Genomic DNA, 23,133 nt, shown 5'->3' on the forward strand with positions numbered 1-23,133 from the left:
CTCCATGGCCCCTGTCATGGCTGCAGTGTTTTCACGTGCCTCCTGCCTTGTCAAGGCACCATCGGAAACATACTGCTTGATGAGCTCTGTGAGCTCCTGCTGCCGCCCCTCCATTTGGACCATGCGCCATTCACCGTCCCGGATGCCTGTTGAGGTGGACGGGACATCTGCCGAGGGGCCCAATGCAGGTCTGTCCTCTGGGGGACTCCTGCCTCTTGGATTGCCTCTCCTCCTGACTGGTCCAGTGGGGTGCTATCTGGGCTGCTCAGTGGGGTGTGCTGGGGGGTTTTCTCGGGGCTTGGTGTGTGTACCACATCCATGGACAGGTTGTTGTCCTCAGGTAGGCATTCCTTAACCTGGCACTGTCCTTCATCTCCACTCTGGGGCGCTGTGGCAGCTGACTCCCCTATGGAGCTGTTTTCGGCTGACAGGGTCCCGTCTGCCACTGCCTCAGTATCAGTGGATTCCACCTGTGTTTCTTCTCTTGGTTTTGCGGCAGTTCTTTGCCACCCCTGTGCCTTGGTATCTTGTGTTGGTATTGGTTTGGGTGGCAGTTGCTGCTTGCTAGTGGCCTTTGCTGTGGATGGCCTGTGCCGCTGTGTCCTCACCATCGCTGTCAGATTCTGTGCCTGTGGGGGACTGAGAGATTCACGGCATCAGTGATGGTTGTACATGCATCATGCATACATTGGCATTAGTGCAGTTGTATGCATGTGATGGTTTGCTGTCTTGGAGTTGTGGCATGCAGGTTGGTTGCAATATGGGGGGGTTAATCAGGCATACGTCAGGTTCTCACATGTGTGAGGTGGTGTATGCTGTGTGACATGCCTTTGTGTTGTGGACTGTGTGCAGTGTGACACATGCGGTTTAGCTGTATGTGGGGTGTGTTTCAGGTATGGCCTTGGCATGCTGCATGCATGTTGATGTGACAGTGCTGGGGACAGCATCTAGACAGGGATGTGTCCATGTGTGTGTGTGATGGGCCATGCATTACCTTATGTCGCTGTCACATTTGTAGGCCATCATCATGCTTTGTATTCCAGTGGTTTGTGTGGACACTCATCTCCATCTGCTGATGACGGTACTCCACGCTCCATGCCTCCGACTCCCCAATGGCCTCCATGCCAGTGGTACTGGCACATGTCTCCTCCCATCTGGTGAGCTTGATGGGGGAGGGGTCCCCGCCGCCTGTTGTCAGACCCTGGCTCCGATTGGCAGATAGAATGTTCTGCACTTGGAGGCATAGGTCATCCCACTGCTTTTTCACGTCTTTGACGGTGCGGGCAGTGGTGCCGACCGCACTGACCTTTCTGGCCACTTCATCCCATATCTCCTTTTTCTTGATCTGAGCAGGTCGCCTGAGGTCTGCTGCAAAGACCACATCAGCATTCTGGGGCAGGGTATCGGCCAACATATTCAATTCGTCCTTGGAGAAGCACACCTTGCGCTGACAGGAGGCACCTTTCTTGATGACCTTTGGCATCCTGGTGGCGATGTATGTGGTGGTTTGGGGATCCAGGTCCTGTGTGTGGAGGATTGCAATGGATTGTGTTTTTCAAGATGGCCACCGTTAGATTTCCCGTTCCGGTGCGATGACGTTACTTCCGGTTCCAGTATTGCCGGGCCTGGTATTGCCGGTCCTGTGATTCAGGGGTGGACGGAGGCGGAGGAGGTGTCAGCGCATTACATGGTGCCACTAGCAGGGTTTTGCGGGTCGTTTACGTCATGCCGGTACAGGGTTTACCGGCATGCCAGTACGCACGTGCATGCATTCTCGTAATCGACCGCTGTTAGCGGCGTCAGTGCTACTCGGACGCAGTATTGCCTCCATGCCGGTAAGGATTGGTTTTTACCACGTTCCTCATAATGAGGCCCATTGTCTACGAGCTTGTCCACGACAGGTACGTCCGCAGTGCAAAGGTCGTCCATGAGCAAATCGTCCACCGCGCCACCGTTCAAGACGCTGTCCACGGCTAGGAAATCTCTTGTAGATGTATCACTTATAGGACATAGAAATGTCTTGAATAAGCAAGGGGAAAATGTAGCAACTCTGATTTTGTTATTCCTGCTCTGATATCAAGTCTTTTGTGAGGTCTATGTATTAGTATTAGGGTTTCATAGCACAAAACTAGCTAGGAGACAATGGAGCGCTGTACAAGTGATTTTGGGTTAACCGAGGTCGGTGTAGGGGAGGTCACAGGTTATCGTGGCTTGGATATCTCATAGTCCATGGATGGTAGATACCGAGGAGTAGCGGATCCTTAGTTACCCCTACTTATTCCATAAAGAGAAGGGTCTTGACTTTCTTCCTGAACTGAAGGAGTTGGCATGGGGATTGCGACTGGGGCGGTATTCCGTTAGGCTGGGGCATAGCAGGAGGGGGGCTTGTTTCCTGCTTTTCTCTTTGCACGCCAGGTGTGTTTTAATCCTGCAGCATTGGTCAAAAGGGGAGCAGCATGGGTCACCTTTTAGTTTTACAGTGATGGGTTCCTGTCCGTTGGGAGGATATGTTGTCCTGCAGTAGGTGTCACATTGCAGGTTTAAAGTGATGATCTTGGGTGAGGAGGCGCCTTTGTGTTATCCCTGCGGCCAGCATCCCCTTTCAGTATTGCAGTGAGGGTTTCCTGCCTGAGGAACACTGGTTTCAGTCCTACAGTGAGGGACGCCTTTGAACATTGCAATATTTGTGCGCAACCGGCACTGAAGTCGTCATGGTGTTGCAGATCCTTTTGTGAAGAAAGGCAACCGGACATCTTGAGAGGCATAGCAGCAGTCACAAATGAAAACAAGCTGAAACTAAACTAGAATGTCTAATTAAAGACAATTGTATTTATTGGGGCAGTAGTGGTGATTGGTCTTGTCTGAGGTGTACTTCACCTTGCAATATTACAGTGGTGAATTCATGCCAACGTAGCAATCACGAGACCCTGTCCTGCGTGAGGTGCACTTCCCTCAGTCCTTCAGGGAGGGTCGCCTGGCAGTAGCGTGGTGGTGGTGATGTCTTAGGTGAGGTCCACTTGGTTCGATCCTGCTGCATATGCCACCTTGCAGAATAGGGTGTCTGTAGGGCACACATAGGGCCTCATTACAACCCTGGCGTTAAGGGGTTAACGGCACCGTAAAAGGCTACGGCGCCGTTAAACTCTTAACGCCAGATTCACACTCCGCTAAGGGACCTTGGTGCTAATTATGGCACCGTAATTTACGGTGCCGTAATTAGCGCCTTCCCCATTCCCATTGAGCCCTATGGGCCAAAAATGGGAAGGGGCCATGGTGAATGGGGATTTACCGCCCCGCCAACCTTGGAATGGGGCAGTAAATCCGCCATCCACCATGGCGGAATCCGGCCTGGACCATGGTGCTAGTAGCACCATGGTCCAACGCCAGGGTTGTAATGAGGCCCACAACCTTGAAATGACTCTACTGGGCAATTAGAGGTTCATTACATGTGCATGAAGCCGCTCCCCTTGATTTTCAGTGTGAGCACCCCATTATGCGTACCATACACATCTGATTCCCAAAAAGCAAGCGGTTGCCGCATAACTGCATAGACAGGCAATTGTTTTTTCTGAACATTGCCCAGTGCAAAAATGTGCACATACCAGCTTTTGGACAGTTCTGATTTTGAAAATTAGAGATTTTGCATGCATTTTACGTTCACACAAAGACCTACTTTCTACCTTATCCCAGACCTTCCGCGAAAGGTTGAGACCGGCTTCACCACCGTATGTGATTATTGGTAGAGCTCTCTGGATATAGAAAGCAGTCTGCTTTTGTTATAAGGAACACAGAAAAAGGTTGCTAAACTTTTACAGTGTGAAAGATTGGATTTAGTTTGAGGCACAATCTGTTTTTTATGTCATCTAGCAATCATAGAACAAAAATCAAACCGATTTTCTTTTGCCCAGTGCAAACATCCTTATGTAATATGGATTACAGACAAACTTGTTTACTCCATTCCGGATTAGCTAAACAGAAAACTAGTGTCAAATCTGCTCAATTTTGAGCAGCAATGCAGATGTTAATCTGCCCACAGGTCGACCTTTGACCCACCCTCATAGCCATATTGCAAGTAACATAGCAAGATGCCAAAGAAAATATACAATGGTGCCCCAACCGCTTATTTAGAGATAACCACAGCTTTCTGAGCACATGGCACTGAATGGTAATTTAATCCTCCACACATTAAAAACATGGATCCTTTTGTATAACAGGCGGTTGCCCTCATAAACGGAAATGTAAGGTCATGCCAATCTGTGAACACATTGGTGTAGGTTGATGCGCACTGGGGTTAGGCAGCAGGTGAGTCAACCGGCACCACTTATTTTGGAAACTGGTTCCCTTGGGTGAAAGGGCAAAGGGCATGTGCCACTGTTGCCCATAATTTAAGACAGAGTGTAGGATAGTCGTCTGGGCAGAGGAAAACTGGATGGGTGGGTTGGTCTCTTGGGTGTGATGGCAACTCTCCATATTTTTAGGGATATCTCTTCCCTCCACCCCTTTTCTGTCCTAAAGTATTGCTCAATTATGATTCATGTATCTCCATCAAAAACAGTTTCTCCATTCCATGTTCCCTCTCCGCTCTCGTTCTCATAATCCCCACGATCAGGCTCGCCCATTGCTCTACTAAGCGGTCTTAGTAGGGTGGGATACGTACTGAGCAACCCATCGACATGATATTAAATCAAGCTGTTTCATTTCTTCTCCTGCTCCCCCCATCCTTGTCCCTGCTCCCCATATCTCTTTTCTAGCTTCCCGGACTAACATAACATACCAGTAAACCGCAAATGTGTTATGGTCTCACAGTGGCTAAACGGCACAAAGCTTTCACGGGGGAAGTGAGGCATCATAAGAAAGATGGGTGCACTCAGGGGCATACATTCTAGAACATGTAAGCTATGGTAGAATAGTGTACTGCTCTGTTTCTGGTTTATCTAAGGTACCGTGTCCAGGCCTAGTGAGCACATCTTCAGAAAATGAAGTGAGGCTTACACTACAAACTGAGATGTCTCTCGGTACTGCACGTATGGGAATTCTGGGCAAACATACTCACCCTTAGCATTCAAGGGGTTAAATAATATAGGACAGCCCGCTGCAAGGGTGCTGGTGTCCGTGGCTGTCCCGGTCCCTGGTAGAGAGGAGTGGAATAATCCCCGCCCCCTACCTGGGAGCAGAAGAAAGCGGCGAGGGATCCACTCCCAGGAGCCTCACCCTTGCGGCGTAAGGGCGCTGCTGTCCGTGGCTGTCCCGGGGACTGACGAGAGGAGTCCAGTAAGCACCATCCCCTACCTGAGAGTGGAAGGAAGCATTGAGGAATACATTCCCAGGAGCCTCTCCCTTGCGGCGTAAGCCCACTGCAAAGGCTTTGCTGTCCATGGCTGGCAGAGGGTGCGGGGAGCTGCAGAGGCATTACCCATAATTGAGTTCTCTGTCGTAAAACAGCCTGGAATTTGATTTTATTGTTGCAAACATGTGCTTGTTGTCCCTCATCATCGCACCATCTTTTGGGAGCCATGAGCTGTGGTCTCGGAGCTTCCAAGCTCTGGTGGCCAATGCTGACTGCGGCTTCGGTGTGAATACCAACACGGGCACAGGAGGCTTAAAGCACACCTACTTTATTGTGTGTCGGATCTAACTGCCGCGCCCCCGCCTCCCTCCCTAACCCTCGACGTCACTTCTCCTGTCTTTTGGCCCAAACGTGGGCCGTCCCATCTAACGATGAGGGAGGGCTGCAGGTCGCAACATGACATCTTCCCCCTTTTTAACGTAACAGATCATTCACAGTTTTATCAGCCCATTTCCTCGATCAGTCTCTGGGGCTTTATACAACATCTCTGAGGTCTCACGGGAGGACATGGCAGAGACACGGGTTCTCCTTCACTGCTGGTTTCTTCTTCCGATTGTTCGCCGTCCCCTTGGTATGGCTCACCTGAGAATCTGTCCTCTTGGCTTGCAAATGCGTGCTCCCACGCAAAGGGTGGGTCAGCCGCGATTTTCTTGAAATGTGACAAGTTCCTTGTTATGGACCGTTGTCGGTCTCCGCTGGCTGTTATCATGGTGCCCTTCTTGCTGGTCACGACTAAGGGTTCTGGTGCGAAGGTGGGGTCCTCCTTCCGGCCCTTTTGTTGGCATACCAGTACCTAGTCTCCTGGTTCAATGACACATTCTCTGGCTCTTCGTCGACCGTCCGCCCTGTCCTTGATTTTACTTTTCTCTTCCTGGTCTCTGTGTCTCACTTGCTGTTCCAGTAGAGTCAGTTGTGACGATGTGGGTCCTTCAGGTAGTCTTGTTTTGACGTTTCTCTGGCACACTAGATCAGAGGGGCAAACCCCTGTGGTGCTATGTGGCGTGTGGCAGTATTCGCACAGCAGTTGGTATAGTGCTTGTTCAAAAGACTTGTTAAGAAGGGTGGCTATTTGTAGTGTTCTCTTGATGCTGGCCATAAATCTCTCTACTATGCCACTGGCTTGAGGCCAGCGTGGTGTTCTCCTTCTCTGCTGGAACCCCATGTACCTCGCAAACTTTTAGAAGTCCTGACTGGCGAACGGTGGGCCGTTATCTGACATTACGATTTTTGGAATCCCATATGTTGACAGCATGCTGTCCAGGGCCAGAATTATACATATGGCTGACGTACTCTCGACCAGCTGGGCGTCTGGGAAACGGGAGTGCTCGTCGATCAGTAAAGCTACGCATGTGCCGTTACGAAGGGGTTCAAAGAAATCCACTGCTAGTTTCTCCCAGAAGGTCTCAGGGAGCGGGAACATTTGTAACGGGTTGGGGTGCGGGTGCTGAGCCACCTGGGTCATCCTGAGCACTTGCCGATGATTTCCTCTACCATGGCGTCCAGCTTGGGGAACCACACTTTTTGTCGAAGGAGCCGCTTCGTGGACAACACCCCCCGGTGGCATTCATGCACCAGCCTGACTGCCTTTTCACGTAGTGACTGAGGTATGATTACCTTGAAACCCTTAATCACAATGTGGTTATCGAGGACTGTCAGCTCGTCCTGTACCAGGTCCATGCATCTTATGTCGTCCTTCACCGATTCACTCTCATTCCTGGCCTGGTGTTTCAGGAGTGATGTCTTTCCCGACTTGATGCAGTGGCTTGCGATGGCAAGAGCCATGTCCTGTTCTGATGTGGCTGCGAGGTTGGCCCAGTCTGCCGGCAGTGGCTGTAGGTAGTAAATGATGTAATTGATATACGCATCAGCGACGGATGGTCCTGCTTGGGCTGGGCCTGTGGGGTGCAGAGACAGATAGTCTGCTGGGTTTTCTTCTTTACCAGGACGATGTACAATGTCAAATTTGTAATCCTGTAGATGCAGGTCCCATCTGGCTATCCTGGGGGAATTCTGGCCTTTCAGTCTCCGTAGATTGTCTGAAGGGCTTGGTGGTCTGTGACGACCGTGAACGTCTTTCAGTACAAGAACACGTGGAAATACTCGTAGGCCCACACAACCGCCAGGCTCTCTTTCTCTACCTGGGAGTATGCTTGTTCTGTGGTCATGAGGCTTCTGCTGCCGTAGGCGATGATGAATACGTTGGACCGGTCCTTGGGGTCTCGCTGCTTAGTATGGCCCCTAGCACGACGGCATCGACAATCACCTTGGTCTTACTTTTTGCATCAAAGTATGCCATATCCTCTGCCATGGCAATGTTGTTACGGATGGTTTCAAAAGAACTCTGGCAGTCCCTCGACCATTCAAACGGTTGATCCTTGCGGGCGAGCGGTCGAAGGGGATTGCTGACAGTGGCCTAGTCCTTATAATATCATGAGCAGTATCTTGCGAGACCTAAGAAGGAACACAATTTGCAGGTGGTTTGTGGCGGTTGGGCTGTGTTGAGTGCTGCCACCTTGTCCGGGTCGGGCCACATCCCTCTCTCCGAAAAGATGTGTCAGAGAATCGAAGGGAGCCCTTGCCAAACTCGCATTTGGACTTGTTGAGGCTTAGGCCAGCCGCTTCGAGTGCTGAACAGACTCTGTGTAGGGCCACGTTGTGCTCTTCTTTGTATTTTCCAAACACGAGGATGTCGTCCGAGTAGTTAAGATGTGCCGAATCACCTTATGAATTTCCTCCTGAAATATCTTGGTGGCAGACGAGATACCGAAGCTGTGGCGTTTATATTGGAATAGACCCAGATGCGCGACGAAGGTGGTGATATACCGAGATTCAGGTGCGATCTCGATTTGGTGGTATCCCTTTGTGAGGTCCACCTTCAAGAACACCTTCGCGTCATGCAGCAGGTGTATCATATTGGTGATCATGGGCACTTGGAGTCTTTTGCGCTCTATCACTTCGTTGGCCCTCTGCATGTCTACAGATAGTCGTATTTAGCCATCGGGCGATTTCTTGGGCAACGGGACTATGGGCGAGACCCACGGGTAGGGCCTTTGACTGGTTCAATGACCTGCTGTTGGAGGAGTTTGTCAATCTCTTCTTCCACTTGCCTTTGTATATTAAAGGTTATGCCCTGGTAGTGTTGGGCCACTGGTCTGACCTCGGGGTTGATGTGCAATTGTATCTTCAGATGTTTTCATTTCCCAAGTCCTTTGAACAGGTTCGGAAATGTCGCCTCAATGTCTTCAGGCTTGGCAAAGTATTTGTGGGCCGTCAGCTGGTACAGAATATGTACTAGTCCCATTTCGACCACTGTCCTGAAGCTGAGTATACAGCCGCTGTTGACCTCTGTCTTTAAGACGTGCAGTGGGATCTTGGTGGCGTGGGCCTTGTGTGTGCACCATGCTTGTATAATTCCCAAGGATGGAAGTGCCTTGGTAGACCCATACAGGTAGATGTCAACTGTTGACTTCTTGAGCTTTGGAGTCCTGGAGAGCGCATTGTAGGCCTCTTCGTTGATTATATTGACTGTCGCCCCCATGTCAATGAGGAACTCTAATGGGGTGTCATTTACGTGTAGCGTCAGGACTGGGTTGTGTTGGGTGGCTGTGCTGTTGTTTAGAGCCCACACGTAGCCCTATTTCCGTTGTTCCTCTCCTGATGAGGGAGAGTCACTGCTCGAAGGCGATCTCATTTCAATGTACCGAAGAAATCTTCTCCTGCCGCTGTGTCTTGAGCTGTCAAGGGGTAGACGATCATCTCACACATAGGAGCTTCTGTATTCCCGTTCTTCCCATCTCAGACTTCTGGATTTGCTGTCTTGTTTATTCCGTAGGGGGCTTGTCCATGCAGTTCTCTGTCGTTCTCTGAGGGCTCTCCTGCTAGGGGTGGTGACCGGTGCATTTTTTCAGACGGCTCGGAAATGGTCGTCGTCGCCGCAGGCTGCGCATTGTTGTCCCACAGTTGGGCATTCGCCGGTGTGGGGATACTCATATCCACATCGGAAGCAGGTGGCCTCTGAGCGTCTGCCTGGCAGATTGGGTGTGGTAAACAGTTTGTTAATGGCTTCTGTTTCAACTGGTTTTTGCTGTATGGAGATCTTGCCTAAATTGTCAAGTTGAGATTTGAGCGCTGCCTCAATGCGAGCTAGGGCCAAGATGTCTTCTAGCGACCGCTCTTTTTTTAGAAAAGTTTGTGATTCACAGCCGGCTATGACCTGTAATATTAGGGCCTCTTCATTTGAATTCAGAGCCTCATAATAAAATTGTCGAGTGATTCCCCTTTGTCCTGATGCATCGTATGAAAGATATGTCTCTCATAGTCAATGTTGGTGTGGGGTGCGAAGTATTTCGACAGCTTTTCATGTAGATTTCGGTATGATGCGGTTTGAAAATTGAGCAGTTCATCTGCTATGTCTCTTACAGCAGGTCCTACTACCATGGACAGAGTGTTTTTTAGTCGTCCATCATCCGTAAGCCCTATGGCTCCGACATAGAATTTGAAGTCCCTTAACCAGGTTGCCCATCGGGGCCCTAGGTTGCTGGTGTCGTAAAGGTCAAAAGCGTGGGGCAGGTGTAATACTGGTGATGTGCACCCGGATGGGTTGGCGGGGCCTGTAGAGCCCCCCGACGTGCCCTCTGCAGATGTGGATGAAACCAGGGGCGCCTCCAAGGAGTGGCCAGGGGGGGCCATGGCCACCCTTATAAAAATGCTGGCCCCCCCATCGACCACCCCATGAAAAAGCAAAAAAATACACTTTATTTCTTCCCCTCTGAACTGTGCATGGACAATAATCACATGTGCAGTTCAGTGTGAACACATTTTTTTGTTTGTTGCCGCAGCTCACCACCCGCGATGGACTGGATCAAGCCACGTATGATGGTGGCCCTACCCCCATTGATCGCACAATAAACACAGCCTGAGTGCACGCATTTCTGTTTTGGCTTGCACTTGCAGGCTTTGTTCACTTCCAGGCACTGAAAAGGAGACCTGGGCTGCGGTGCTGAGGGATTGAGTGGTTGTCCTAGGCAAGCACTTCAGAGTTGAGGTATGTGGCACCAGGGGTGGTGCCAGGCATGGGCGTGGGAGGGCTAAAGTCCCCCCCCCTTCTGCAGCTGCCTATTTGCCATGCACAGGCCTGCTCGCTTGACCTCAAGCCGGCGCTCTCCACACCGCTTTATTTTCTCCTCACAAAACTGATTGCGGGGGAGGGAGGAGGCGTTAAAATGTAACAAGCCCATTATTATTAAATAGAACAATTGTGGAGGTGAGACGCCCCTGGAAGAAGAGAGTACCTGCTGGCTGCGAGATGCATGCTGGCCACCTTAGCAGGATAATCGGTGTCTCTTTCAGTGAGGCCATTCTCCTTGTACCCATCGTGAAGAGTACACCCTTTGTCAAAAACGTGTTGCTGCGGTGCCTGCCAATTGAAAGAGCAGCTCTTTAAATTGTATCTGGCCTACGTGGCCAGACCATGTCGTATGGGAACCCTGCCACGTCGTCATTTGCCAATCGGTAAAGAGCAGTGCTGCCATCATTGCTGCCTATCCAAAAACAGGGCCCCTCCTGTCACAGCCGTCCCCTGGACTAGAGGCCCATGTTCGGTGAACTTTACTTTCTACCCCCAAATACCTTTGCCCTTCTACCTGCCCATTCGACAGGTGGGAGGCATTTCACTGCCCTACTCTCCACACAAGACACATGATTGCTGCCCACCTTCACCCCACCCTTGACCGAGGCCAGCACTGCACTGCCCTGATCTCCCTACACAATTCTGCTCTCCTCACACACGCAATTTCTTTATACTTACACCTCCTTACGCAATCCCGACCATTCTGTCACCACCCAGAACAAATGAGCTTCTAGGCCTGTTGTGCACAGCTAGATTTGGTCCCTCTATATAGGACTTCTAGAAACATTTAAATTAAATAACTATCAACTTTCCCACTAACAGATGTGACTCCCCTCATTCTTGTGTGCACTTCAGAATGCTGCATTAAAATAGAAACGAGCACCCCTCTCTAATGCTTCAGAGGATGACAGTGTCCATATTACTTGCCAATATACTTCAATACACCAAGTCCTTCCCTTCCTTGACATAGTCCTTACAACTTGCAGCACTTTCACCTCTCGAGTCACCTTATGTAAGCAAATAGCTTTCAAATAATACTTTAGTTTAATTCAAATGCGGACTCCAAATAGCACTCCTCCCACTCCCAGAATGCTCTCTTTGGCTAGAAAGCTCCTAAGCATGTGCACAGGCTGGCAGCATTACTTGGCAGGGTAGCAGGAGGATTGAGAGTGACAAGAAAGAGTAGGATTTGGAGTAACGCGAATCCCCTGTGGACACTATAGCACCTTCCTCGCCCCAGTTGTAGATATATGAGGCTATAGCAAGCACCATTAAACACACACACTGGAAATGCTGCAACACATTTGCTGAAGACCAGATCCTTAATGAGCAATGCTTTCTGAGCTAAAATGAAGTCCAACAAAGTCTACAACATGAAATGTGTAATGCTTAATGAATGTTAAGGGACACATGCTTACATTGTGGTCCTGCAGATTTTGGGCACTGATACACACCTCCTTTCTGCCCATAAAGCTGCAATGCCACCCGAGTAATGAAATTGGATCACATTAAGTAGTAGAACTTTCTGGTGTCCTTAGTCCAACACAATCATTTGCTTTGCCCATCTGCATTTGATAGTAGTTGCATGTTTCCAGCTCCATTTCCCTGGAACAAAAGCTACTAACAGTGTGCCAACAGAGCGAAAAGGAGCAACCCTGTGTAAATAGATGGCCCTCCCTAGGTAAAACATATGAGGCAGCCCATCAGGGCAGTTTTACAGACTGAAAGTAGGGAGAATATGCTTCAGTGATATATGAAAGGGCATTTACTTACGAACAAACCCAGAGTAGAAGTCATTTCAGATGAGGCTCAGAGGAAAGAAGGGCCCCCCAATTTCCCTAAGCAGTGAGTTGAAGTAATAGCCACTAAATAAATAGTGCCATGAATGACAAAAGCTGCAGGTGCACCTTTTGCAGAAGGGTCTAGTCGGGAGACTCACACTCTAAGTGCATGGCATGTTTTACTGCCATTTTTGGGCAATGGAAAGAATACTTGAGTGTTTGTATGTGATGGTGGGGTTGGAGTGGGGATGGGTGGGGGAGAATACTACAGTGGGGCTGGCCTGGCAGGGTCTTACTGTGGCATGGAATGTTGTACTCGCATTAAGGTCAAAGGCAACATGAGTGTTCTTACATTGGGAGCACATGCTTCCTTATCTTAACTTGGGTCTTTATTATTTTACTGGTGTTTAAGGTCAGAGGCAACATACATATTGTTACATGGGGGAATATAACATGATGTGTGCAACATAAATGTTCTTATATGAGGGGATTTGTGTGATGATATGCTATTTATATAGCGCTTTCACCAAAGCGATTTTCAGAGAACATATTTACATCAAATGTATCACCCAGCCGAAGTTTGCACTCATTTAATGAGCTTTATTTATTTATTGCATTTATTGACATTGCGCAAACCCATACGTATCACGGCGGTGGTACAACCTCGTGAGCAGGGAAAACAGTACAGTACAGAGTAAGAGAGGTAACAAGTTGCAAAAGCAACATAATAGTACGAGGTCCATATAGGAGGGTAGAGATCACAGAGATCACATTGAAGTATGAAAGACAGAGTTGGCCTTGCCTGGATTTGAACCTGCGAATCACACTCGGATTACAAAAGCATGCGCTCAGCCCGGTGAGCTATTTTACCGGCTTGCCAGCAAGAGCATGTTTTCTTTCTGTGGCATTGCAGTGTATTACTGGTGTTAAGGCCAAAGGCAACATACGTATTCTAACATTGGGGTGGGGGCATTCGTGCTGCCTGCAAGGCTATATGTTTTTTTACTGTGGCATGACATTTTTTATTGCCGTTAGGGAGCAAATACAACATGATGAGTGTTATTATATGTGAAGTGGGGGATTTTTGTAGCCAGCAAGGATATATTTTCTTAATGTGGCATGGCTCTATTTTCACTGGCATTAAGGCAAAGCCAACAGGAGTATGTTCTTACATGGGGATTCTGGCACGTATTGGGAGAGCTAGCAGAAACATGCTTTGTTATAGTATCGTTACTGGCATTATGGACAAAGCAAACATGATTATTGTCATATATGGAAATATTGGCATATATAGGTGCACCAGAAAGGACATGTCTGAGCACAATCAATATGAAAATGCTTTTTTACACTTGCAGAGTACTGGCATATAGCGGACAAAGGCATTATGAAAATGTGTTTGAAAATGCTCCGGTGCATTGTTGGTGGCTTGGAATCTAACATACTTTTCATGTCTTACCCTACAAAATCGATTGTAAACTGGGTGGTTTTTACCTAATTTATCACAAAGTGTACTGTAAAATGCACTATATTTTAACACATTATTTAAAACCTTTTCTCAAGGGGACAAACCCCCTTTGATTGGTTCGCCCTCCCTCAATACTCTGTCACTCCTATGTATTTGGCTGGGGGCAGAACAAGTGCCCTTCCTTCTGCAGGCTCTTCTTAATGTGGGCCCTACTACATTAGCTCCAGGCCCCACTTGTTACAGAATAACGGCTATGCCTCTGGTGAGTTGGGGTGAAAGATGGATCTAATGGGCCAAAGGAAGGCGTGATATCTACTCAGCCTACTGGGCTTGCAAAGCGGATGTTAGGACGAGGGTGGTTCAGTAGCCCAATAGGTTTAATGTCCGGGCTCACTAACAGTTTTCAAAACTGCCATCCAGCCCCGCCAAAATGTTGAGGCTGGATCCGCCCCTGTTTGGCACCCTGTGTGCCACCCCAAGATTTCCTGTGGCCTCATCAGGCCACCCCTATGAAAAATTTCTGGAGGCGCCACTGGATGAAACATCCTGATCTGACATGGTGGGTGTCCGCTGGGGCTGTAGGCGAGTCTTTGCCGTTTATAAATGGGGTGGTCTCCCCTCCTTGTTTCAATGTGGTTGATGGTAGCCCTGGGCTCAGGGTTTGTAAAGGTTCTCTTTCCCCCAGGCCTATTGTTTGCTTAGGCCTTCTTTCCTACCCCAGTACCTGGCTGGTGTCTTGGTGGTGAGGCCTTCCTTGGCAAGGGATGCCTGTGGTGTTGGGGGTCACCCACGCTTCTTCCTGGCAGCTCACATGGTCATGGTAGGGGTGGAGGGGATGAGCCTCCCTTGCTGTTGTGGCTGCAAGTGTTGCATGGGCTTCTGGCAGCTGGGTACAGCACCTTCTTGCTGCAAGTTTGAGAGGTGGGGAGACAGGCCTAATAACAGGAGGCACGCCGATGTGTGTTTATAATGCCCAACGACATCCTCCAGAGGCACACTGCTGGCGGCGTCAGGTCTTGGCTGTCCTCAGCCACGTGTGCGCATTAGCCACTCGAGCAGTCTATGGCCCGTGGCGTGTGGAAGACAAAAAAAAACACAGACACACGCAGGGTCAGCCTGGCTCCTCGTCGCCAGTGTAGGCTCAGGGCTTCCAAGCTCCGGTGGCAAATGGCGACCGTGCCTTTGGCACGAATTACAGCGCGGACACAGGAAGCTTAAAGCACATCCTACTTTATTGTGTGTCTGATCTAACTGTCCTTGCCCCGCCCCCTTCCCTAACCCGAACGGCACTTACCCTGTCTTTTGGCATGAACGTGGCCCGTCCCCTCTAACAATGAGGGAGGGCTGCAGGTCATGCGTGTGACATGACAGGAGCTGTGAGTACTGTTTGTTTTGGTGTCCCCTCCCACGTGTGATAACGGAGGACCTGTTTTTATGTGACGTAGAGCGGTTCAAGGCTTTGTGTTTTTTTTATGTAAACACCAACCATCAAGTATCAATTGATTAACTATTATATGAAATCTGTACAATTGGCTCATTTGCACAACCTGCTCCATTGCACAACTTGCTTGTTTGCACAACCTGCTCATTTGCATAACCCTCTCATTTGAACAATGTGCTTATTTGCACTATCTGCCTTATTTTGCACAGTCTTGCCCATTTTCACAAATTGAAGGACTGATATTAATTTTGGTATCGGCAACGCTGGCAGTTTGAAGTAAACTACAATGGGTAAAAGGAAAGCAGCCAATTCTATCTCCCAAGCGGAAGGTCACAAAAGACTATTTAAACTTATTAAACCCATTGATGATGTTAATATACTTATAACAGAGATCAAAGACCTTTTAGGAGACATTGAAGCTATTGGTACTGCTGATGTTAGGAAAGGTGCCACTGTGGTACCCGGTGGTTGAACTTTAAACTCTAATTGTAGTGTCATTTTTTATGTGCCTGATTTAACGTCCATATCCGTGTACCCTTTTGAGCCCAGAAGTACTGCTAATCCTACCATAGTATGTGGGTCTGGCGTTGCCAAGTTAAAGAAAGTAGCAGACCCGTTGGAGATGTTCAGGGTTACAAACCCTCCAGACCAAAGTGGAGGAAGTAATTATGTGATTCCAATTTCTGGCACTGATATTTGCCCGGGAAGAGATCCAATTGAACATCATCCATCCCCTACATCAGTGCATATTGTCAAGCAGAGCATAGAGTGGGTTAGGGGGACTACAGTGAAAGTACTGCCCTCCGAGTTAGTCCTAGGGTGGGTCTGGTAGCCACCACCTCTCCCACCCCCTCAACCTCAGGATGATTATGCTCAGTCACCATGTACAACCTGTGTAGATACATTCAAGCCTGAGGAGCAGTTGCCTATGTCTAATTCCAGTGACTCTTATGAATTTGCTATCCCTACAGTAAATAGCTTTGAAATACTGAACAAGGAGGTCTTGGTTCAGGTGGTAGATGAGGTAGAGACAGGATGGGCAAAGGGAGGGCGAAAGAAGGTGGGGAAGAAGGGTGGGGGAAATTGGAGTGCAAATCAATACTGTTGAGCACAAGCCTCAGAGTTTGCTAAGTTGCACTAAACCCCCTGATATAGCTTGTGTTTGTAGTGCTGGGGGTCTCTGTGAAGTAATGGTCGTTTTAAATGCCATCATAAAGGAATTAGTCAATTTGAAAAGGGACGCGGCTAAATTGGTGAAGGCCACTGAGTCAGCAGCTGCAGGGCAAACTGTTTTAGATTATGGTAAGGGCTCTATAACCCTGATTGGTAAGTCAATGAAATCCCCTATAGGGCGACAAAGAGTTGACTGGCAATAAGGTAGTTCACATTGAAGCTGTAACAGCGAAGGAAGGTCAGTGCTTTGCGAAGACCTGTAAAAAAGAGGGGATGGGGAGGGGATGGGGAGGGGATGGGTTGACTGGCAATAAGGTAGTTCACATTGAAGCTGTAACAGCGAAGGAAGGTCAGTGCTTTGCGAAGACCTGTAAAAAAGAGGGGATGGGGGACCCCTCCATTAAAAAAAAAAAAAAGAAAATGCATTTTTTCGATGCATTTTTTTCCGAAACTTTTGCATTCGAAACGTTGGCATTCGAAACAATCACTAGGAACCCGCCCCAGATTATCAACGTCTAATTACCCTTCATCTAGCACCCCTAACAATCTGAATCTTTTGCCGAGAGTTATGGATGGGACTGCTGAAGAGTTAGATGAGATTGACTGACCGGCTGGGATAAACAACACAAATCTTTCTAGCCCAGCTGAGGAACTCCAGCAGACCCCACAAGTGGTAGGGACCCCCGCTACAAAAGAATTGAGGGTGTTTTGGAATGTGGTGGGGGTCCATAAACTTATGCTGGACTCAGAATGGGCTCGATCTATTCACAGATTCGACACTGTCGGCCTTCAGGAAACGTGGGCCATGGATAACATTGAACTACAAGTGTTTAGTTCCTTTAGCCTAAGTGCAATAAAAGGTCCAAGAGGTAGACCTAACAGAGGGCTGTTAGTATTGATCAGTCCAGCACTGGACCTGACAGTTAAACCTTTGCTGACAGGTTTAGTTGATCTACAGTGTCTCGAGGCGATTAGCACGAATGGGAAGTATATACTGATTTCCAACATTTATAACAGGCCAGGTGGGAGTGTTCCTCATGGAAAGTGTTAAGACCATGTGTCATATGATTACGGAAAGCCAGAACACTGATTAACATCCACCCATCATTATAGCTATGGGTGATTTTAATTTACAATATGAACCTATATAAGAACTAGACGGTCTTTGGGATGACCAGGATGTAGCGTGTGGCATTCCCAAATTGGAGTCTGTTAGTCCTAGTAGGCTCCATCCTGGTGCCATTGAGGTTGCCAGGTTAAACGGCGAATCAGGGTTATGCTCCTGCAAAGGGATGGTCTCTCCCGACAAACCTGCAACGGCTACATATGTAGTGCACCAGGGCTGCTCTTGTATAGATTGCATTTTGATTAGTGCAGCTAACGGGGATGTGATCTCTAGAATGGAAATAATAAAGCGGACGGATAGCAGTAATCTCCCATTATGCTGCATTTTATGTCCCGAGTGGAGAGGGTATGGCAATTCTAGAGGACAAAGGGGTGGAAGTATGATCACTGTTGCTGGTAATGCGAAACAGGTGGTCAAATGGACATCAATTGACCAGAGTGTGATCTAGGTGAGCATTTATATAAGTATTGATCCCCGTATATTGGGTATTTGTCTGACGGATTCCATGTCTCCTAGTGTGGAAGATTTATATACAGATATGGAGAAGATACTGTCATCCTTTTTTTTAAACCTGCAATAAAATTAGGAAGTATAACCTGGCCAACAAATGGTTGTGTTGACAAGATTGCCTGTTAACTAAGCAGGGCCTAAAGAACTATTTAAAAAATGTGGTTGTGATCGACAAGCCCCATTTGAAGAGCCTTTGGGCTAACTAAAAAGCAGTAGTGGCCCTTAAGAAGTCACAATACTTTATGAACAAATGGGATGGGTTATTGTCCTGTAGTGCAAATGGTAATCAGGTCAATTTTTGGAGGCTTGCAGGAGGAAATGAAGTGGTCTGTGGGCCCTGTATCCACTCATATTTCACCTGCTGAATGGCTCAACCATTTTAGTAAACTTTATAAGAAAGGACAGAATAAGCCATTTGCACACTCCCAGCAGTTTGTTAGGGAGAACTGCGATGAACCCCCATTGCCTTTCTCAACCACCGAAGTGGAAGAGGCTATAGCTGGGTTAGATTGCAGGGAAAGGGCCAGGGCCAGATGGAATCCCGACTGATTTGCTAAAAGATGAGCCATCCATTTGGGCCTCCCTGTTAACGTGTGTATTTGATTATGTTGCAAGAACAGGGGATGTCCATCAATCATGGCTTGAAGCAATTAGCAACCCTTTGTATAAGAAGGGGGACAGCAAGAACCCAGGGAATTATAGACCAGTCTCACTGCTAGACACAGTGCGAAAGGTCTATGCAAAGGTGCTGCTGTCCCACCTGCATTGTTGGGTCCTTGAGGGTAATCATATAAACCACCTGCCGGCTGCATTCCAGTCAGGCATCGGCACAGCGGACCAATGTCTTCGACTGTATGCAGTCCTGTCCATATATATCCCCTTACAAAACAATAGGATCTACGCTGCATTTGCAGACTTACGCACAACATTCGTCAGTGTCTCACGATGCAAGCTGTGGTCAGTGCTGAGAGCTAAGGGTGTTCCAGGGCCACTGCTGTTTAGTATTCAATTACTGAATACTAATAATGGAGCTTCTGTAAGGTGGGGGTTGGGTGGGGAGACCACTGAAACCTTCTTGCTATGGAGGGGGTGGGGGGGTCCGACAGGGATATGTGTTGGACCCCCTCCTATTCTGTGTGTACGTTCATGTAATTATTGAAGAATTGTTAGTTTGTGGACTTGCTCCTCCCAAACTTGGATCTGATATATTCCCAGTTCTTTTTTATGCAGATGACCTAGTGCTGTTAATTACTACCCCTATGGGCTTAAGAAGTAATTTGAATATTTTTGTTAAAAAGTGCAATGAACTTTCAATGGAGCTCAATATAGCGAAAACCAAGGCGATGGTGTTTGGTCGCAAGCGAAGCAAGAACATTAATGTTAGGATTTTCATTGATGAGTGTGTTTTAGAGCACGGATGTTTTCATGCTTACTTAAGGGTTAGGATCTCGGAAGATTTATCAGGGTCTGTGCGTTGGACTAAGGCTGTGGCCTCCCAAGAAAAGTACAGTAGCGGAATATGCCGTTGTTCTAGTACACAAGGGAGAGGAGCAATTTCCCCCACTTTAAAACTGTATAAAGCCCAGGGATGGGCATCAACCCTTTATGGGGGTGAGCTGTGGGGTCATTGCATGTGTGCACAGATCAGATTAGCTGATAACCATTTCCTGAGGTCTTTACTCATGCAACCAAAGGGAGCCCTGATGGCTTGTTTACGCTGGGAATGCGACCTCATGCCTTTGTGCGAAGTAGCAGCTAGTAAGCCATTATTATTCTGGTCCAGATTGCGGTGTATGCCCGAACTTGCAAAATATAGGGAAACGATCATCAGCCTACGGAATGTACCTGGGTCGAGTTCACTTACATGGCTCAGGCATATCGGCATAGGGTTTGCGGATTTGGAGTTGTCAACCTTTTGGTCCAGCTCTGAGGGGCTACCATCTGGTTCGAAAAAGGTGGTTAAATTAAAGTGCTGTGATGCTATAATCAGGAACACGAAAAGAGCATGTGCTGTTATAAAGACTGGTGCACCCGATTTATTGTTGAAGCAGACAGAGGGCTTTGAGCCCCACTTAGACTACATAGCCCCAGTGTATGCACAAGCTTTGCTCCTTCAACTTCGTACCAACACTCTTTAGGTGGCCACTTTTACTGCAAGATGGACCAGTTCCTTAGATACACACAATAGCTCTCTCTGTAAATATCCTTGTAAAATATGCTGTATATACTCATTCTAATACCTAATATTAATTCTGTAATGTGTACTATTCCATATTCTCATAAGTGTATATTTATTAAAATGTTGTAATGTCTGTAACATGTAAGATTAGCGCCCAGTTGCCTAAGGCCTCAGTGCGCTCTATAAATAAATAAACTAAACTAAACTAAATGTAAAGTTTGTGGTAACCTACAGGAAACACTAAAACACTGTGTACACTTCTGCCCTGGTTATCAGAGCCTTAGGAGACGTTATTTGGTCCCCTTCTTTAGATTTAATAGTATCTTGCATGCGGAAGTAGCCGTGGCATATTGTAAAAGTACTACTGATGTGAATGAAGATGATTATATTACAACATTTCTCCATAGGGCATGGTTAAGAAGAGCAAAAATGATACTGTGAGGTTGCAGAGCTTATTTTTATGAAGGTTTGATTTCATTTATCTGCTGATTTTATTATTCTTGTTTATGTCTCTCTTGTATTGATAGTACATAGTGATGATTGGTATCTGTTACTAATGAACTGTATTTTAAAATGTGGTCTTTATTTGTAGCAAATGTATTGAAGCGTTTGTGTTTATTGCCGAATAAAGCTTGTTTGAACATATAGGACATCTTATTTTGCAAGTAAGTGCTGCTCACTTTATCAACTGTATACAAGTATGGAAGGACGAATCGACCATGTCACGATTTGAACCTTTGGCCTGCCTGCTCCAACAAGACATCTACTGCAGCAGCTCGACCCAATCAATTGGTCAGAGACAATGCACAAGCGGGCAACTAACTCTCAGCAAGGCTTAAAACACAAGTCCTACTTACATTTCTACGCACATACATTGGAGGAAAAGAGGGGGATAAATGGACTGGTTCAGAAAACACACACAGTACTGGAAGGTTAATCAGAGGAAATGTATTCCCCCTTGAGAGGTCAGGCATGAGGGCGGTTCAGGGTCGGAGGCGTAGGGGTAATTGTTGAAAAGGATGACAATGGGTTTCCAGTAAAGGCAGGGGTAAAATGTGCAGTTGTGACAGGAAAAGTGGCTTATAATGATGATCGGCCTCTAGGTGCTATGTTTCTATATCCATTGCTGCATTTCCAGGTCAGTGGTTGAATGGTTTTCTCTTACTAGATGGAGTCGATCCGGAAACCATGAAGATTTCCATACCCAAACTGCTCAGCGCTGTGCTGGTTCCTCTCTTGCTTCTGTCACTGCTGGCACTGGGGATTGTGATGAGGAGGCTCTCGATGTCCGCCAAGAAACGTAAGCTCAGTCCCTATCTGTGAATGAGCGAGCCATGCTTTACAGCGATGGATGCAATTCAAGTGCAGTAACTGTGTCTTCTGACCATCACATGGTCACACCATCATAGAGGCGTGCACTCATAAAGTATCGGTCAAGGGTTACCAGAGGACGCCATCTTACAGTCTTGGGCTTTCCTTTTATATACAGTTATTATCTGGTATTGGCTCCATTGAAGGCAAAACACTCAATATATATGGGTTGCAAGACTCAAGAGTACTGTGCAGTGCTGGACAAAGTCCCAAAAGGCCGGTTCGAAGATACTACGCATTATGCAGATCAAATTAACTCTGATCCAAGATCTGCACTTATTCACAAGACGAATTTCCATAAATATTATTATGTAAAGAAATCGCCTTTTAATCGTGAATTTCATAGGTTCTCAATGAGCTCCACCATTAATAGTGCAATGAATGTCATTACCTGTTTCGTGGTATTAGCCCCCTTTGTCAAATGGCTAGCCCTCAAAACATCAAGAGCATCCTAAGCTGTTTCCAAGTTGGTGCTCACGTGTGTGTACTCACATTGACCCGATAATGTTGGCTTTGGATTCAGTTTTCAATGCGTGATTACTTTACATATGAAAATTCGTCTGTTTAACAAGTGTGGGTACTGGATCATGCTTTACTTGATCTGTACACTTCTCAGCCGAAGTCAACCAAGGCTACAACTGCCAGAATGCACTGATTTTAATTTGTCAAATGAAAGCTGAGGACTGGCCTGATGGTGCCTTATGAAGCGTTCATGTGCCCAGACACAGAAGAAACAAGCACTATATGATGCCTAGACAAAGGGTCAATTCAATCCACTCTGGTGGGTCTTCAAGACAATAACCTGAAGTTTGCGACAAACATTTCAGTGATGAAGATCATGCAATGCAAGCAAAAATCTCATTTGCAAAATTGTGATTGCAGGTTCCTTCCTGAAGAAGAACTCTGAGAAGATCTACGATGAGATTCCCGGAGATAATGTGGACAGTGGGGCAAAGGACGGGCAGGCCATGATAAGGCTCAACAGTAAAGGTATGTACATTCACATCCCTGCTTTGTAAGAGAGGTCAGTGTGCACAGGTTATAGGTTCCTTGGGGCAATGGAGCCGGCCTCATGTGGTTTTCGATATATCATTACACTGGTTATAGTAAGTGCAGGGAGCCTGTGACCTAGTCATGTACTGAATGTAAGTAATTAGCAGCAGGGTGATGTGTCAGATTGTTTGGTCCCCATATACTGCTGCATGAATGAAAGATTCTCCTGCCTAAACCAAAGTGTTGGGAGTTGGCTGTGGAAACAACAACTTTCTCTTTTTAGTAAGGTCTTGATCCTTTGAGAAAGCTCATAACCCGGGACAATAAGAACATTTCTCTATGTCTTGTTCGACGCAGTCATAACCTTTTCCTACCAAAAAGCTGTTATTGTAAAAGGAAAAAAGGCCCAATTGAAAAATCCCAGGAAGGCACCCTCCCTGATCCATGCACAAAGCTGTGGAAGGTAGGGCAGGATAACACAAAGCTGAGCCCAGGCCTTCCACCAGCAAGATGGCCAGCTATGCTGATCTGCAGTATGTTTCTGGTTAACTTCTCCTCCTTCCTTCATTAGGGTCCTGACTCTAGTATAAAACACCCTGTTCTTGCCTAGTCATGTGCC

At 47.4% G+C, this 23,133-nt stretch overlaps 1 protein-coding gene across 1 annotated transcript in view; it reads left to right on the plus strand.

Moving 5' to 3' along the window:
- Positions 1-23,133, plus strand: part of LOC138569491 (scavenger receptor cysteine-rich type 1 protein M130-like) — a 512,555-nt gene that overhangs the window by 411,738 nt on the left and 77,684 nt on the right. The window contains exons 14-15 of the mRNA XM_069647512.1: positions 21,319-21,450; positions 22,404-22,511. Coding sequence (XP_069503613.1) covers positions 21,319-21,450; positions 22,404-22,511 — 240 coding nt within the window. The remainder of the gene's footprint in view (positions 1-21,318; positions 21,451-22,403; positions 22,512-23,133) is intronic.

The sequence above is a fragment of the Ambystoma mexicanum genome, chromosome 2q, assembly GCF_040938575.1.
Source record: "Ambystoma mexicanum isolate Mex_15411 chromosome 2q, UKY_AmexF1_1, whole genome shotgun sequence".
In the NCBI taxonomy this organism is placed as follows: domain Eukaryota; kingdom Metazoa; phylum Chordata; class Amphibia; order Caudata; family Ambystomatidae; genus Ambystoma; species Ambystoma mexicanum.